The sequence below is a fragment of the Odontesthes bonariensis genome, chromosome 4 (assembly GCF_027942865.1).
Source record: "Odontesthes bonariensis isolate fOdoBon6 chromosome 4, fOdoBon6.hap1, whole genome shotgun sequence".
Taxonomy (NCBI): domain Eukaryota; kingdom Metazoa; phylum Chordata; class Actinopteri; order Atheriniformes; family Atherinopsidae; genus Odontesthes; species Odontesthes bonariensis.
The window spans coordinates 23677761-23693701 of NC_134509.1; the positions used below are offsets into that span (position 1 = coordinate 23677761).

The following is a 15941-nucleotide window of genomic DNA, read 5'->3' on the forward strand; positions in this document are numbered from 1 at the left end:
AATACAGAAATCTTTTCTGACACAGGGTTTGCTGACGAGTTGGATTCTGCTGCACCCGAAAGAAACAATATCTCCAGGCCATCAAAAGCACTGCTCAAATGGGACTAATAGACAGTGAGAATGAAATCTTCCATGGAAGCAGACATAGACGACACACTGTCAGAGATAGATCTGTGACACCGACAGGATGTCTCCCTCTGACATTAACTTCAGTATGTTGACAATCTCTGTCAGTCTTGTCAATGTAATTGTTGTTTTTTTCAAACATGTATGCACCATCCTTCAAACTTACCATCCTTACCATCCATCCTTCAAACGCAGTAATGCAAAAGGAGAAATGCTTAATTTTTTCTAAATGAACAACTTTGACTTAAAGCTATAATGTGTAATATTTCACGTTGTCTATTAACAAATTTGAGTCTTATCATTCACAAGTATTACCTCAATCGTTATTAATTACCTCCATCACAAAAGTGCAGTGTTCTTATATTCTTTATATTCAGCATGCGAATGTACATAACAGTGTTACACCCCAATGAATGTCTCCATGTCGCTCCGCCATTTTAAAACTACGGGATTTGTAGAAGGACATGTCATCAGCTTCGCCCTTTCCGTATCGAAATGTGGAAACGGAAAGGGTGAAGCTGATGACATGTCCTTCTACAAATCCCGTAGTTTTAAAATGGCGGAGCGACATGGAGACATTCATTGGGGTGTAACACTGTTATGTACATTCGCATGCTGAATATAAAGAATATAATAACACTGCACTTTTGTGATGGAGGTAATTAATAACGATTGAGGTAATACTTGTGAATGATAAGACTCAAATTTGTTAATAGACAACGTGAAATATTACACATTATAGCTTTAATCCACATTTAACTAAAAATCTATATCAAACAGAAGCTAGTTTATTGGTGCAATGCACTGAAAAGCATCTTAGTTTGCCTCTGGATTTCCTCTTACCTACAAGGTCCCACTCTCCGTTGGGTATGTAGGTAGAGATGTCGACATCCATCATCTGCAGATCTAGCAGCCAGCCATTGTGGGTCCAGGAGCCAAACTTCAGGTTACACTTCTGCACATCGAATGGGAACCAGCGTACATCAATGTAGCAGGTACTCTTAAGAATACCTAAAGAAAGATGTTGTGAAAAGGTACTGTGTTTACCCGGAAAAACACCCAAAAAACATCAATGAGCAGACATGTACATTTTTGGTCTTTAACAGAATTTCAATAGTCTCCAAAATGACCAAATCTCAATGAAACTGAGTGTCTTTTGGATTTGATAAAACAAAAGAGATGCTGTTATGGTGCCTCTGATAAAGTCCTCCATATAAGTGTTTGAACTTAAGTCACATGAGTCATGTGACTTAAGTTCAAACCTCACCATCTGGAACTTAATGACTTATGCCTCAAGACGGAAGTGCAACAAACACTGGTGGGAAGATTAGGATCTAACGGACAAGAGGGGTGCTGATGTGGAAAAACACTGTAACAACTGTAATGATGAAAATCCAACTAATATTATAACAAGAGATAGTTCACAGTGCAAGAGAGGCTGAAAACATCATAAAACTCTCACCTGGTGGGATGTATTGGCAGGCTCCTGAAGCATTGACCAGCACATTTGTATGGAACGTAGCATCAAATCTCTCATCAGCACTACATGGAGACAGGAGTGGTTTGCAAATTACATTAGAACAGCTATGGGAGAATTAAAGACAAATGTAAAGATATAAATTGGTTAGAAAAGCTGAAAGAAGGAGAAAAAGCCAGAAATGGGAGGCATGAACCAGAGGTCACAAATCCGAGAAAGAGCGCAAAGTTAAGCTCAGTCGATAAGCAAGTGACAAAAGGAAATGGAGACAAAGGGGATGAATGGAGATCCAGACAGGTTTAACTTCACTTATCATCTTAGACAAACATGGATGTCTGCCACTTAAATAAGAATTATGTATATCCATGATGAAAAATTCTTAAATGTTTTTTTCCTGCCTTGGTTCCAAAAAGTTTTACCCCATGAATGGATTCCTACAAGATTTTGAGCAGATTATTTTATGCATTCTGGAGGTTAAATCCTCACTGACATTTCTGATCACCCAGCTTGTCCTCCAGAAAAAAAAGCACGAGCTTAGTACTCATGAATAAGATTTAAATATTTTTTACTAATGTTGAATAGTTTGCTACAGATGTTCCCTTCAGAACAAATTGTAATCATAAAATGAACCCTGGGCACTCAGTTTAAGACCAAACACCCTTAAAAGTAAAGATATTGCCATTTGCTCACAAACCAGTTTGATTATGGTGCTAACTGGTAAATGTTTGTGACCGAACACACTAAACCAAGACTGTAAATCTAATATCCCCGCTAAACATCATCATGTTAAGTTGGGAGACTTAAAAGACTCAAGAAGACTTTGTGGCTTGTTGAAGGAAACGGTTGAGCATGACTTTTGCTCTGATGTGGAAATGCTCATGTGACATATTTTACCCCTGTTGCATTTAAGGCCAGTAAATGAAGAATCTTCCTCACACACCAGAGTAAGTCATGGAGTTCCTCAGGGTTCTGTGCTTGGACCGATTCTTTTTACTTTATACATGCTTCCATTAGGTAACATTATTAGACATCATGGCATAAATTTCCATTGCTATGCTGATGATACTCAGCTGTACTTATCTATAAAACCAGATGAACCCAATAGGTTGGTCAGACAACAAGCATGTCTTAAAGACATAAAGACCTGGATGACTCAGAACTGTCTGCTGCTAAATTCAGACAAAACTGAAGTCGTTATCTTTGGACCTGAGCGTTTCAGGGAGAAATTGTCTAGCTATATAGTTACTCTAGATGGTATTTCCTTGGCTTCTAGTTCTACAGTGAGGAACCTTGGAGTTATTTTTGACCAGAACTTATCATTTGACTCGCATATAAAACAGGTTTCTAGGACTGCCTTCTTTCACCTTCGTAATATTGTTAAAATCAGGAACATCTTGTCTCAGAGTGATGCAGAAAAACTAATTCATGCATTTGGTACTTCAAGATTGGACTACTGTAATTCTTTATTATTGGGCTGTCCCACATATTCTCTGAAAAGCCTTCAGCTGATCCAAAATGCTGCAGCCAGAGTTTTGATGAGAACTAACAGGAGAGATCATATTTCTCCAGTTTTAGCTTCTCTTCATTGGCTCCCTGTTAAATTCAGAATAGAATTTAAGATTCTTCTCCTTACATATAAAGCTCTTAATGACCGAGCTCCATCATATCTTAAAGATCTCATTGTAAGATATTTTCCTAACAGAGCACTTCGTTCCCAAACTGCAGGTTTACTTGAGGTTCCCAGAGTTTCTAAAAGTAGAATGGGAGGCAGAGCCTTCAGTTATCAGGCCCCTCTCTTGTGGAATAAGCTGCCAGTAAATGTCCGGGAAGCAGACACCCTTTCCACTTTTAAGACCAGGCTTAAAACTTTCCTTTTTGATAAAGCTTATACTTAGGGATGGCTCAGGTGATCCTGAAACATCCTATAGTTAAGCTGCTATAGGCCTAGACTGCTGGGGGGCCTCATCTGTCACACCTTTCCTCACTTTACTCTCTTTATGTATATGTGATATTATTGTGGTCATTAACTCGTGTTTCCCTGTTCCAACAGATATCCTTTGAATGGCGTTACAGTGCCGCCGTCGCGGTGGCCCCCTGCCCCCCCCCCCCTTTCTGTCTTCTCAAACCCCAGCTGGTCGAGGCGGATGGCCACCCTTCCTGAGTCTGGTTCTGCCAGAGGTTTCTTCCTGTTAAAAGGGAGTCGTTTCTCTCCACAGTCGCCTCAGGCACGCTCAGGCCGGGAGATTGGACCGAAAAACAAAAAGTTTTCAGTGCAATCTGTTGGTTTTCTTAGCTAGGAAATTGTTTTTGAATTGGCTCTATATGAACGAATTGGATTATTTTATGAATTATGATTATTATTAATTAATTGAATTCCAATTGGCTTGAATTGGACTTACTATCTAAGTGCCTTGAGATGACATTTGTTGTATTTGGCGCTATATAAATAAAAATGAATTGAATTGAATTGAATAGTTAAGACATATCCTTTAAGTCATATTTAAAGGGGAACTCCGGGGCATTTGAAGCGTGTTTCCATTGCTAGAGGTTGTCAAATAATGATAGTATGACACAGAGAGGTGCGTATCTGCGCTCCCTGTGTGAAGATCGCTCTGTCCGCACAGCATGTCATGCGAGGCTAATACGTGGTGGCTAAGGGGCAAGCGCTAACCCTTCCACGTAAAACAACAACTTGCACACTGCAGAAACGTCACACCACTTTATAACCCATCCGACAATAAAGTCACAAGCCTTACCATCAAAACCATATGCATGGTTCTCACATTACTGGCATGGGGACGTTACAAAACAACTTTATAAACAGCATGTAACTCACCGGCTGGTTGTAGGCTCGCGCATGTGAAAGCCCAGAAGAGTCGATGGAGAATAATCCCATATACAAAACAATTATCTTCTCTAGAAAAACTGCGTTCAAGTATTTAAAACATTACAACAATACTTGCCCAGTAATATTCTTGTAATGTTTTAAATACTTGAACGCAGTTTTTCTAGAGAAGATAATTGTTTTGTATATGGGATTATTCTCCATCGACTCTTCTGGGCTTTCACATGCGCGAGCCTACAACCAGCCGGTGAGTGACATGCTGTTTATAAAGTTGTTTTGTAACGTCCCCATGCCAGTAATGTGAGAACCATGCATATGGTTTTGATGGTAAGGCTTGTGACTTTATTGTCGGATGGGTTATAAAGTGGTGTGACGTTTCTGCAGTGTGCAAGTTGTTGTTTTACGTGGAAGGGTTAGCGCTTGCCCCTTAGCCACCACGTATTAGCCTCGCATGACATGCTGTGCGGACAGAGCGATCTTCACACAGGGAGCGCAGATACGCACCTCTCTGTGTCATACTATCATTATTTGACAACCTCTAGCAATGGAAACACGCTTCAAATGCCCCGGAGTTCCCCTTTAAGGACATAATCAAACAACCTATTTGCTTGTTTTGATTGGAGAACTTGTTGTAACTTAGTTGGTCTTTATCCTTTAGCTGAAAGCACATCTGAGTCCAAGTTCAACCTGGTATAGCTGGTATAGCTACATAAACTTTAAATCTTTTTCAGTTGCTGTGCTGAATAATGGGGCAAACAAATTGACAACAAAAACATACAGGAACAATTTTCTTTAGAGAAGTAATGGAACGGTTAAAAACTTATTCTCTTATGGATAAAACATTATTATTTAGTCACACTTTTAGTGTGTTGTAACTTGTAAACCCATAAAATAACTACAGGAAGTAGACTGTGGACAGTACACATAATTCTAAAAATGAATTAATGCACATCCAAAGCCAGACTGCCGCTTGGCTCAGGCCATCATTTGTTACTGTCTGTTAGTATCATTTTGCCACTTAGTTTAGAGGACTGGAGGCAGAGGGAGGATGTGAGGGGCATACTTAAACTCTTCCTGACGGCTTTTGCTTGATGGGTGGAACATAAATTTTAGTAAAGTGCGCCGGTGTCGAGCCCACAAGCTTATAACAGGACAAGGCTTTATCCGATCCCAATTAATAGACTTTAAATCAATCATTTAAATCTAATCACTCTTTTCACTTGGCAGAGGGTGGAAAAATGAAGAGACTGTTGGAATACTGTGGAATCACAGCCATAATTACTCGCATTCACTGCCTAGAATAAATTGGCTATATTAGCATTTAACCTTGTAATGGTATTTGGAATGCATTTGCATTTGGATGTGTATGTTGGAAAGCAACGTTCTCATTTTCAAGAACAGAACATAAATGCATTTACTTAAAATAAAAGTAATTCAAAAGACTTCAATCAACAGTTAAAAAAAAGTTTAAAAGTGCAGAATAAGTCTTAAAACTGATTCTTAAACACACAGATGGCCAATGTAAATAAGCTAGAACTGGTGGTTAAAAGTACTCTTGCTGCTATTAGTGAGGTCTGCAAATGTCGTGTTGCTTAATCTACACAGATTAGTCTTGAGTCTTGGGGAAACAAAGAAAAAAGAACAGATCTTAGAGATTTTGGATAAGGTCATGATCAAAGCGGATGGAATGATTATTTTTCCCTAAAGGGATTCTTCAGTGATTTCCAGTAATCCTCTATTTCTAAGAAGTAAAATACTGAATAAGAAAATCAAGACACATTTAAAAAATGAAACGCCTTTTACCTGCATGGCAGTAAATGTTTCCAAAAGTGTAACCCTGTACTCAAAGCTCAGAGACAAACTGGAATTCAAATTGGATACATTACTGTGTATCCTGCTTCATAAATTTAGGAGGAGGACAGTTTTTCACCCTGTTCCCATGCCATCAACCAATTCACATTGCTTACTGAGTGTGGGGTTGTTGATGAGCTGACATGGGCCCATAAAACATAGATCTACTCTTTATAGCCCTTTCAGTCATGGAGCTATTCACCCTGTGCTATCCACTGAGTTCAGCAATTGTCTTGCAGGTTATTGTCTTCTCTCCTAGTTTTGCTCTTCTTAATAAATCATCACAAGACATTTTCTTCACCTCTTACACTCAGCATCTAAATATGCATGGAAACAAATATATTCTATAACTTTTCTTCATATCTAATGTAAGACAACTTTAATATGCCTGTAGAGCTATAAGTAAGGAATATTTACCAAACCAGAGCTGTGTTAATAGATATTTTACACCCACAATATCTGATATTGTTATCTGACAACCCATCTGATGCACAAACTTTAATGGAAGCCCCTTTCTAAAATTGCCATTCCTCCTGAGGTCTTAATATGAAATAAATGGAAATTTGTGTCATATAACCCTGGTAATACAAAATTCACACAGAACTTCAGGTTCTTCTCCATTCTGTCTGTTTATCACGGATTCCTGTTTAACTTAACTGAGTGCTTTTCTTAATGCAAAGACAACCTGTTTGGAAAAGATGTCAGAGTGCAGTGCTGCCAATGTTGTGTTGTGTAGAAAAATTCTCAACCCCTTTATGCCTAATATCCAAAAAGTCTTGTTTACCTCACTATGGGCAGAAGAAACATATCATGCGTCATCTGAATCCATACACCCTACATGACAATGACAGCATCAAACTTAATCAGTGATCTTTGTCCAAAGATGCTGTTGTAGAAATTACCTTAAAATCAGACGGTATGTTTGTTATGAAGCCCCAACACTCTCACACACACACACACACACACACACACAGATAGGATTCGCCACAGAGCCCAACTCTGACTCCAGAAGGATCAGATCTTTGAACCACTCAGTGGGGTTACATGGCACTGAAAGGATCGGATTATGGGCTAAATTACAATAAAACTGAGTTATTCCTTATTTGAGCAATTGTAATTATCCTTGGATATATGGCGGTGAATGAATGGAATCATAGGCACAAAGCACATCATGCTCCGATACGATAGGTGGCGCTGTACTCATTTCAACTATTGCTAATAGAGCCACTTCCGGTTGACCTCTTCACCAACAACAACAACAACAACAAACTCAGGCATGCGAGAAAATGGCGAACGAAGAGCAAGATGAAGCTACGTCCCTCTACACTTCGTTTGTGATGAGCTGCTTATTGTACAAACACGATGCACAACAGCGCATTCTCCATCGCGTTGTTTGTTTCTTTCCGACAGTAATACCGTCTCTTCCGACTTCCGGTTCCCGACCCCGGGAAAAAATCTCGAGCATGGGCAGAACGCAAAGTCTAATTCACCACGTGCTTCACCGTCTACAAGCACGTTTAATTTGACGTTCAACCGAGTTATCTCGGGGTCTTAATCCGATCGCGAGTCATCCGATCCAATTTCTTGTCCAATTAAGGTGTCTACATGAACTTAATAACTCAGTCTTATGGTAATTTAGCCAATAATCCGATCCTTTCAGTGCCATGTAACCCCACTGACAGTTTGCTGCAGAGGCCTTAAAAACAGCTGGAGCCTTCCACTACACACATGCAGTTACACAAATTTAAGGTTTTTGATCTTTCACAGAAAAGAACCATAGTGACTCAGCGGCCTGTGACCTTTGGTACCTGTCCACCACCTTCAGTATCTGCAGAGGGCTGGCATTCTGTTTCAAAAGCACTCCAGGGATTCCATTATTACCTACAGCCTGACTGAGATATTAAAGGTCACAACACCTAATCTTGTGGGTGGTGTCTTACATACAGTAGACATACTTGGAAGACGAGACCAAGACAAAGATGCTGAATTCAAATAAGACTATTAACTCTTAACCCTTAAAGCAATACTATGTAACATTTCTACCTTAAAATAACAGCTTGAAAAAAATTGTGCGGCTAGAATGAGTTTTAATATTATGATTGGCCTGTCTCCTATGCCCTGCGGGGGTCTGAGTTGGAAAAACTGCGCTATGTAACTTTGCTGGAGCGGCCCGGGAGCTGAGCGGAAGTACTTTGACTTGCTTTCTGGCACACCTACCGCAAAAACAAATAGACCCCTCTCACGCTCCCAGGTATAAGGCTAAGCTAGCGCAACATTGTCAGTACGATCATCATGGCAGAGGCACCGAAGAAACACAAGAAGACGTTGACTGATGAAGCAAGGAAGAGAAAGAGAGAGGCCGACAAAGCAAGAGACCGGACTGGAGTTGCTCTCGGAACAGCCTGTAGGGCGAACTCCATAATGGGCTTTTTGAGAAGTTACATTTATTGCTTTAAAGACTTAGTGATTTTAGAATAGTAACTATTTTTAAGCAGCATGGTGTTTACCAGCATGGTCTTGTGAGACTAGGATATGCTTGAAAGAGTTAACCAATTAAGTTTCTACTCTATTTAAAGACAATAGCTATTATAGCTTTTCAGAGTGGCCTAAATGCAAATGGAAGCAAAAAAGAGGAGAATACACAATGAATCAAGCAAATGGGAATGGGGGCCAGAGCATGTGAACGGAGCGGAGTGCAGCGCAATTCCCACTCCCCGCTCAGGAGGATGTTCGCTCATTCGCTCCCCGCTCAAAGTTGCGCCAGGACGCTCCGCTCAAAACTCGCTCCGCGCTCACCTTAATTTTCCTGCTGCTCAGGCGAAATCGCTCCACGCTCGCTCAAATTTTCAGGAGAAGGAATTTTCTGACATTTTTACTTCATGTAATTATGAAAGGGCCCTGGGACACACGGCGTTTGATTTAATGATGTGACCGGTGTATTGTCTTATTTAACTGGCTGTTAAATTATCGCCACTGTAACGGTGGCTCTGACGTACAAAAAATAATGTTTAGAAAATGTTGGGCGCCAGGTAGAAAACTACCACGTCTACCACGGCCGCGAGAGCATCAGCAGAAACGGAAGCAAAGCAGAGGAAACGAGGGTCACGGTTAGAACTAGCACCTGAGCAGTCAGCTTAATTCAGACAATCAGAAAGGGGAACATGTCTTCACAGTACCTGACCTGTTCCGAGCGTTCCCGTGTCCCAAAACTCCAGACGAAATACACAATCCACGCTCGATAGCGTTTGTAGGCCCTACAGTTCGGGTGTTTCCCTGTTTATTATCCGCACTCTCTCTGCAACTAATGCTAGTTCCGCCACACATAGAACACACCGTTGCGCCCTCGACTTGAATTGCTCACTTCCTCATTTACTACGGGTGACAAGGCCCGCGTGGCTGCTTGTCCCCAGCTGTGAACGTAACATCTCGCTCCATTCATGTTGCCCCGCGTTTCCTATTTAATTATTAATTTATTACACTAGACTACATTAAATCAAAAATGTTATTTTACAAATTTTATAATCCGACATTTTTAATTGACGTGAGCGCATCGGAGCGAACTGGAGCGGAGCGAAATCCTCGCTCCGGCTTTTGAATTGAAAACCGCTCTCCGCTCTCACCATATTTCACCGCTCCGCTCCACGCTCCGCTCCGTTCACATGCTCTGATGGGGGCACACGTTACATGTTTGCACACATGCATTACAGTCCTGAAGTTTCCCAGGGCTGTTCTGTAGGGGATGCATATGAGCACACAAATGTCTGCAACATGTCCTGGCTTCTTTTTCAGAGATTATCAGTCCATCTACTTCGTAGGAAGTCTGGAAGATCACAGGCGTTTCCGTGTGGGAATACAGCAACAAATACTCCATTAATGCATTAATGGCAGTTGAGTTTTTCTACTGATAAGGGCTGATGCTTCATACTCTTTTCTGCTGACTTGCCTGTTTCTGACCTGTCATGTGCTAATATTATTAATATGTTCGAACAGACCTTTTCTATAAACACGTGTTCCCCAGACACAGGACCTGCAACTGCAGTGAGCTAATTTCCCAACAGAGATCAATAAATCTTTATCTCATAATTTCAATCTTTTCTCATGCTTGCTCTGTTAATTCATATAAAAAGGACCAAATGATTTTACCCAGGATTTATAGTGAATGCAGATTCCGTCAGGACTGTTGTCATTATCGTTTGTGATCGGCGATCCCCACGGTAAGCCGCTTAATGTTCTGTGTCATCTCAGTTAGATAGCCAAAACCCCGGACCCGTCTCCTTCACTCTCCCTCTTGCTGTCAGACACACACTGAACCTGAGCCAAACTGGAAATCTGTCACTATTCTCCCTCGCATTAAAGAATCCTCAATCATCTTGAAGGAGCCGAAGGACCATCAATCAAATCCACATCTGCTTTGTATCGTGCTGTCTTTTTTACCATTACAAGTGCAATTCTTTAAGTAAGAAAGAAAGAATGTGCAATTCTGTGGAGACAGGAGAATGATTGATGCGTTAAAAAACAGCTTACTCCCCTGTTGAATACCTGCTGTTAACAGTTATAAGATTGATCCACAGTCGCACAACAAAAAGTTTTTTTAGTCACATAAACCTGCTCCTGGTATCTATTTGAGTGCACATTACTATGAATTATGTTCATTAGTGGAGCAGTGACTTTGCTTCATCATTGTATTTGCTGTAATAAAATAGAAACAACACCTGCCTTTGCCAAAATCTTTGAACAGACGGTAGAGTGTCTGACTTTGCCCCTCCCACTTAATACAGTGCAATTGAATTAAAAATAAAGACAATACATTTGTCTGCAAGGTGAGCATATGTTTGATTTTTCTTTTTCCATCTTTTCGTCCTTTGGGACAGTACAATTCTCATATGTGCCAGACAAAGTCACAGCACACCCGGGGTATTGCTGTTGTGATGTCATTAGGTCACAGCTGTTCACAAAAGGGTAAATGTTCTCGTTGTTGTTTATTTATTATGTGGGCAGCTGTCTATAAATGTTCCAGAAGCCTTAAAACAGTTTGTGTTTGGGGACAGATATGCTGCCACAGAAAAGATTAAACACAAAAGATGCAGGCAAATGGTCAAAGTGCTTACTAGCAGTCATGGGGGGGTCCTTGAGTGGTACTTGGAACAAGGCAGGTTCATACCACTTTTTCAAAATCAATCACGAAACACCTAGCAACCTTACTGCAGTGCATGGCCCTAATCTGAATAAACACAAGGCTTATCTACATCCAAACCGGTTCAACAGCAAAGATGTTTGGTAAGACTAACCTCTGAATCCAAGACTCAGGTGAGCTGTTTAAGAGACAGATCATTTCTCTTTCATGCGACCAAAATTCCATACGTTGACAAAGATATTGAAAGAAATTAAATCTGTTTAAAGGTGATAGAGAATGGTTGAATGGGGCATTAATCCTTGTTCTGTGATGTGATATGTAGCCCAAAAAAAATTGGTTGGGTCTGTAATGGCTCAGAACCTCCCTAAAAGGCTCTCTGAAACAGCTATGTTACTATGCTGGGTTTAGAATGCGTCGTTTGCCCTTATTGGCGTCGTTTCAGAGCTTATCTGGCAACCTCATTATGAAATGCAGGTAGTTGTTGGTGCTATTCGGTTGCCGTTGCTTGATTGGCTGCCCTTGCTCTCACTGAAAACAGAGCTATAGAGTAATACACTGACTGAAAAGAAAGCTCATTCCCTTTAGATGAACAAGCCAGAGCTAACGTGCAATTCTTACAACAGGAATATGGCACAACACACATTTAAAACAAAATAAAATGTGATACTTACAGGCTGTACTGATTGCTGGGGTTGATTTTGTTCAGAATCAGAATCAGAATTCGTTTTATTGCCATTGTTAGTGAACAGTGAACAGTGTTCACTAACTAGGAATTTGCTGCAGCGTAAGGTGCAAACATGTAACATAGGATATAATAATAAAAAATAAAGAATAAAAATATATGAATATAAAATGTACAAGGTGTGTACAACAATACACAGTATCCAATATACAGAGCAACAACAGTGCAGCTTCATTAGTGCAATGTTAATGATGGTAAAGTGACTGGGGCAGGTTATGAGGTGATTATGAAGTGTTCATAAGTCCGACTGCAAGGGGGAAAAAACTGTTTTTGTGACGGGAGGTTCTGGTCCAAATGGACCGAAGCCTCCTGCCCGAGGGGAGTGGTGCAAATAGAGAAGGGTCAGCTGTGATCCGACCTGCTCGCCCCATAGTCCTGGAGACGTGCAGGTCATGGATAGATGGGAGGCTGCAGCCGATCACCTTCTCAGCGGAGCGCACACCTCGCTGCAGTCTGTGTCTGTCCCTGTCGGAACAGACCATCTACTGCAGTGTTTCCCAACCTTTTTTGGCCTGAGTACCCCCTGAGCCTTCTTGTCACACCACGAGTACCCCCTCACACGTGCGATTATTCTCCAAAAGTAGAGCAACACAGTGGTTATTACATGAAAATCATTTTATTTAATATCCTTAACTTGAACATAAAATTCTCAGGCTTTCTCTCTCTCTTTTTTTTTAACCTCAGTTGAATTCAACATAAGAATAAAAAACATTTTCTTGAAATATAAATAATTAACCAAAATAGTATAAATACTAAATCAAAATAATCTTCCTTTGTTATCTAACTTAAACAAGTAACATTTCTCTTTTTTTTAAGAATACATGATAACTAATTTCTCTCTCTTTTTAAGAATCATGTAACATTCATCACAAAACTGGAGTCTCCTTCATTACTACTAAATTCCACAGCAGACATTATTTTGTCCACATATTACGAGCTTGGGACTAAACACTTTTGTGTGACGCCTTAAAAAAAAAACTCTCCCCGTGCGCCGCGTACCCCTAGGGGTACACGTACCCCCGGTTGGGAAACCCTGATCTACTGAGCAAAATTCCGACTGAAGCCTGCTCGGAATCGTGCAAGGTTTGTGAAACTGTACTCCGTGAAATGCGCAGCGCAAAGGAAAAGTCGGCGGTTATATGTACTGGGGATGCTGTTAAAAATAAATAAAAGCCATTGATCACGAACATTGCTTTCCGGGGGAAGAATATGTAACGACCGTAGTCCGCTTTCACAGCCTTGGAAGGCACACCAGTTCCTGTTTCTTGCCGAAAGGGCGTGTCTGAAACGGGGTGGCTGTGGATTTGGGTGTGGGGGGGCGATTGCTGAAAAAGTGACATCACTTTTTCACAAAAACTGATTGGCACTTTTTCTGGGGGATATTCAAAAAGGGGAGTACTTGAAACAGAGGTTCTGACACTTGCTGGCACTTCGTGTGTACTCCCCACAGCGGGGAGACTCAGAACTAACACCAAAAACGTGAAAAAGACGATTTTGATTCTCTATCCCCTTTAATATGTTCTCAGCTAAATGTAAGTGTATAAGTGAAAGTAAGGGCTAAAATACTAAATGTAAATGAATATATTTTGTCTTCTAAGGCTGCAATTATAAGTAGTATTTAACAAAAGCCGTTCGCTGACACCTCTATCCACTGGCCATTGTGTTTTCACTCCTACTAGACTTCACAAATAACAGATGCTTCTGTGAGTTATGATTTATGTCTTCTCACAGGGAATCATCTCAATAACCTCATTAAACCTCAGTGACCCAGAGGGAAATTCCGCCTGAGGAACACTTCTGCGCATTCTCTTATTAGACAAAGACAAATTGAGCAAGTCAGAGTATCCGTCCATAGCAGAAAAACGGAGAGAACACAAAACATGATGATAGTCCAAAGAAAAAACAAAAATGTTATTTTTTTTATTTAATTTTTCCTGGCCACTTTCGTTTTCAGAAAGGCTGTCTGGGTCGACTTGCAATGCACTTGTCAGCACTTTAACTCTTCAGAGGAAAATCAATCACGTATTTTCTTCCACCAAGTTCCCTCAGTACTTCCATTCAATTAAAAAAAAAAAAAAGTCCTGTGTGAATCCTTTTTAGAGGTATACCTTTGCTTATTGTTCACAAATATTATTTAGTTTTGATTTTCTGTTGCAAAATCTGGGCAACTCTGAGACACCGTCACAGTTTCTAGGATTTTATATATATATATTTTTTTTTTAATTTTCATAAATTTGTTACATTTTATAATCAAAATAAATAACTTCAAGAAAAGAAGGGGGGAATATCACTGTGAAAATGATCATTAGTTGTACAGACAATCACAGCTTTACATTCATTGATCTGTCACTGTGTCTATAACCTTTTGATCTTTTGAATTCATAAGGATTCATTGAATTATCCTTATCCATTAAGTGGAATACAGAGTAAAAAGATTTAAGCACTGTGATATAAGGAGCCTACTCTTTAAATCCCAGTGGTTACACAGCAGGTGGGCTGATATAAAGTCCTAAAATGATTGTCATTCAGCAGGGGGGGTGAGAGAAAAAGAGTAGACCAGATAGAAATGAGTGAAACCTACCTGTTGTAGAGGAGGATGTCTGGGACCCAAACCATATTAGAAGGGAAGCGGAGGTTCTGAACCCCAGGGTAGTGCTCTGGGTTCCATGACAGGTAAACATCTGTCCAATACTGGATTAAAGAATATGGAGTAATCAAACACAGAAAGGTTACGATGAGATGAGGACATGAAAATTAGGATATAACATAAAAAGCCAAGTTTACAGATATTCACTGTGGTCTGTTCTTGGTTTGTACCTTCGGTGTCACTGATGACTTGTTTGGCAAAGCCTGCACCTATTTTACTAAATGTAAGCTGGTACAGACCAGTGTTGCAAGACCAAATGCATCAGAACCCTTTTACCAGTACAATCAGCCTTAAGCCAAAAGAAGTCAACAACTTTCCTATTACACAGGCTATTAGCTGTTGGCTGTTCGACTTCATCTCTAACTCTGATAATAAATGTTGGCACGGACACACTGCCAAGCCAACAGCTGTTGGCGCTAACCCCTGCACTACTATCTGAGCCCTGACCATTCAGCATAGAGGGGAAATGAGTCCAGCAACAAAGCACGTTAAGCCCACAAACGTGTGTTACTTCTGTGCCTTTTTTCATTATTTAGAATGTGCAGCAGAATTATCTTTGATGGTGTGAATGGCATGTGTCTTGTCTTATAGGTCTGTTACTTTGATGTCTTCACATGTGTCTGTGTGTTTATAGTACATACTGTAAGTTGCACAGATGGAAGCATGCAGATGTTGAAGCTATAGGGCTTCTTCCCAAAGGAGCACCCACAGTCCCACTGCAAATATGACCACAGTACACCGTGTTCATCTCTGTGCCTTTATATATGTGTGTTTCCTTCATTTGGATGGATCTTCCCTCAGAGCTGTATGTATGTATGTCCATGAGGACATGTTTCCATGCCATCTCTTCATGCAAATGTGCCTGTCAGCAACTAGACAAAAAATACTTTCTTCAAAGAGATTGCATCCATCTAAAATGGGCCTGCTGACATATGTCTCTACTCATTCGGCTAATGACTTAATCACCACACTTGTCATCTGTGGGCCTTGGCAGTTTGGTGCTTCTTTTCATGTCCATTGGCTGGGAAAGCACAACTCGAAGCCAACACAACTAATCACAGCTCACTAACTTCATAGCCTGTCAGGAACAGCTGAGAAGAACAAGAGGCTACGTGAGGT

The 15941-nt window shown here is 40.5% G+C and overlaps 1 protein-coding gene across 3 annotated transcripts in view; it reads right to left on the bottom strand.

The window, feature by feature from the left end:
* The window catches only part of LOC142378713 (neuronal acetylcholine receptor subunit alpha-7-like), a 54616-nt gene that overhangs the window by 9060 nt on the left and 29615 nt on the right, over positions 1 to 15941 (bottom strand). For all 3 annotated transcript variants that reach the window (XM_075463541.1, XM_075463540.1, XM_075463539.1), the window contains 3 exons: positions 14757 to 14866; positions 1589 to 1668; positions 970 to 1137 (listed from right to left, as the gene is read on the bottom strand). In XM_075463541.1, coding sequence (XP_075319656.1) covers positions 970 to 1137; positions 1589 to 1668; positions 14757 to 14866 — 358 coding nt within the window. The remainder of the gene's footprint in view (positions 1 to 969; positions 1138 to 1588; positions 1669 to 14756; positions 14867 to 15941) is intronic.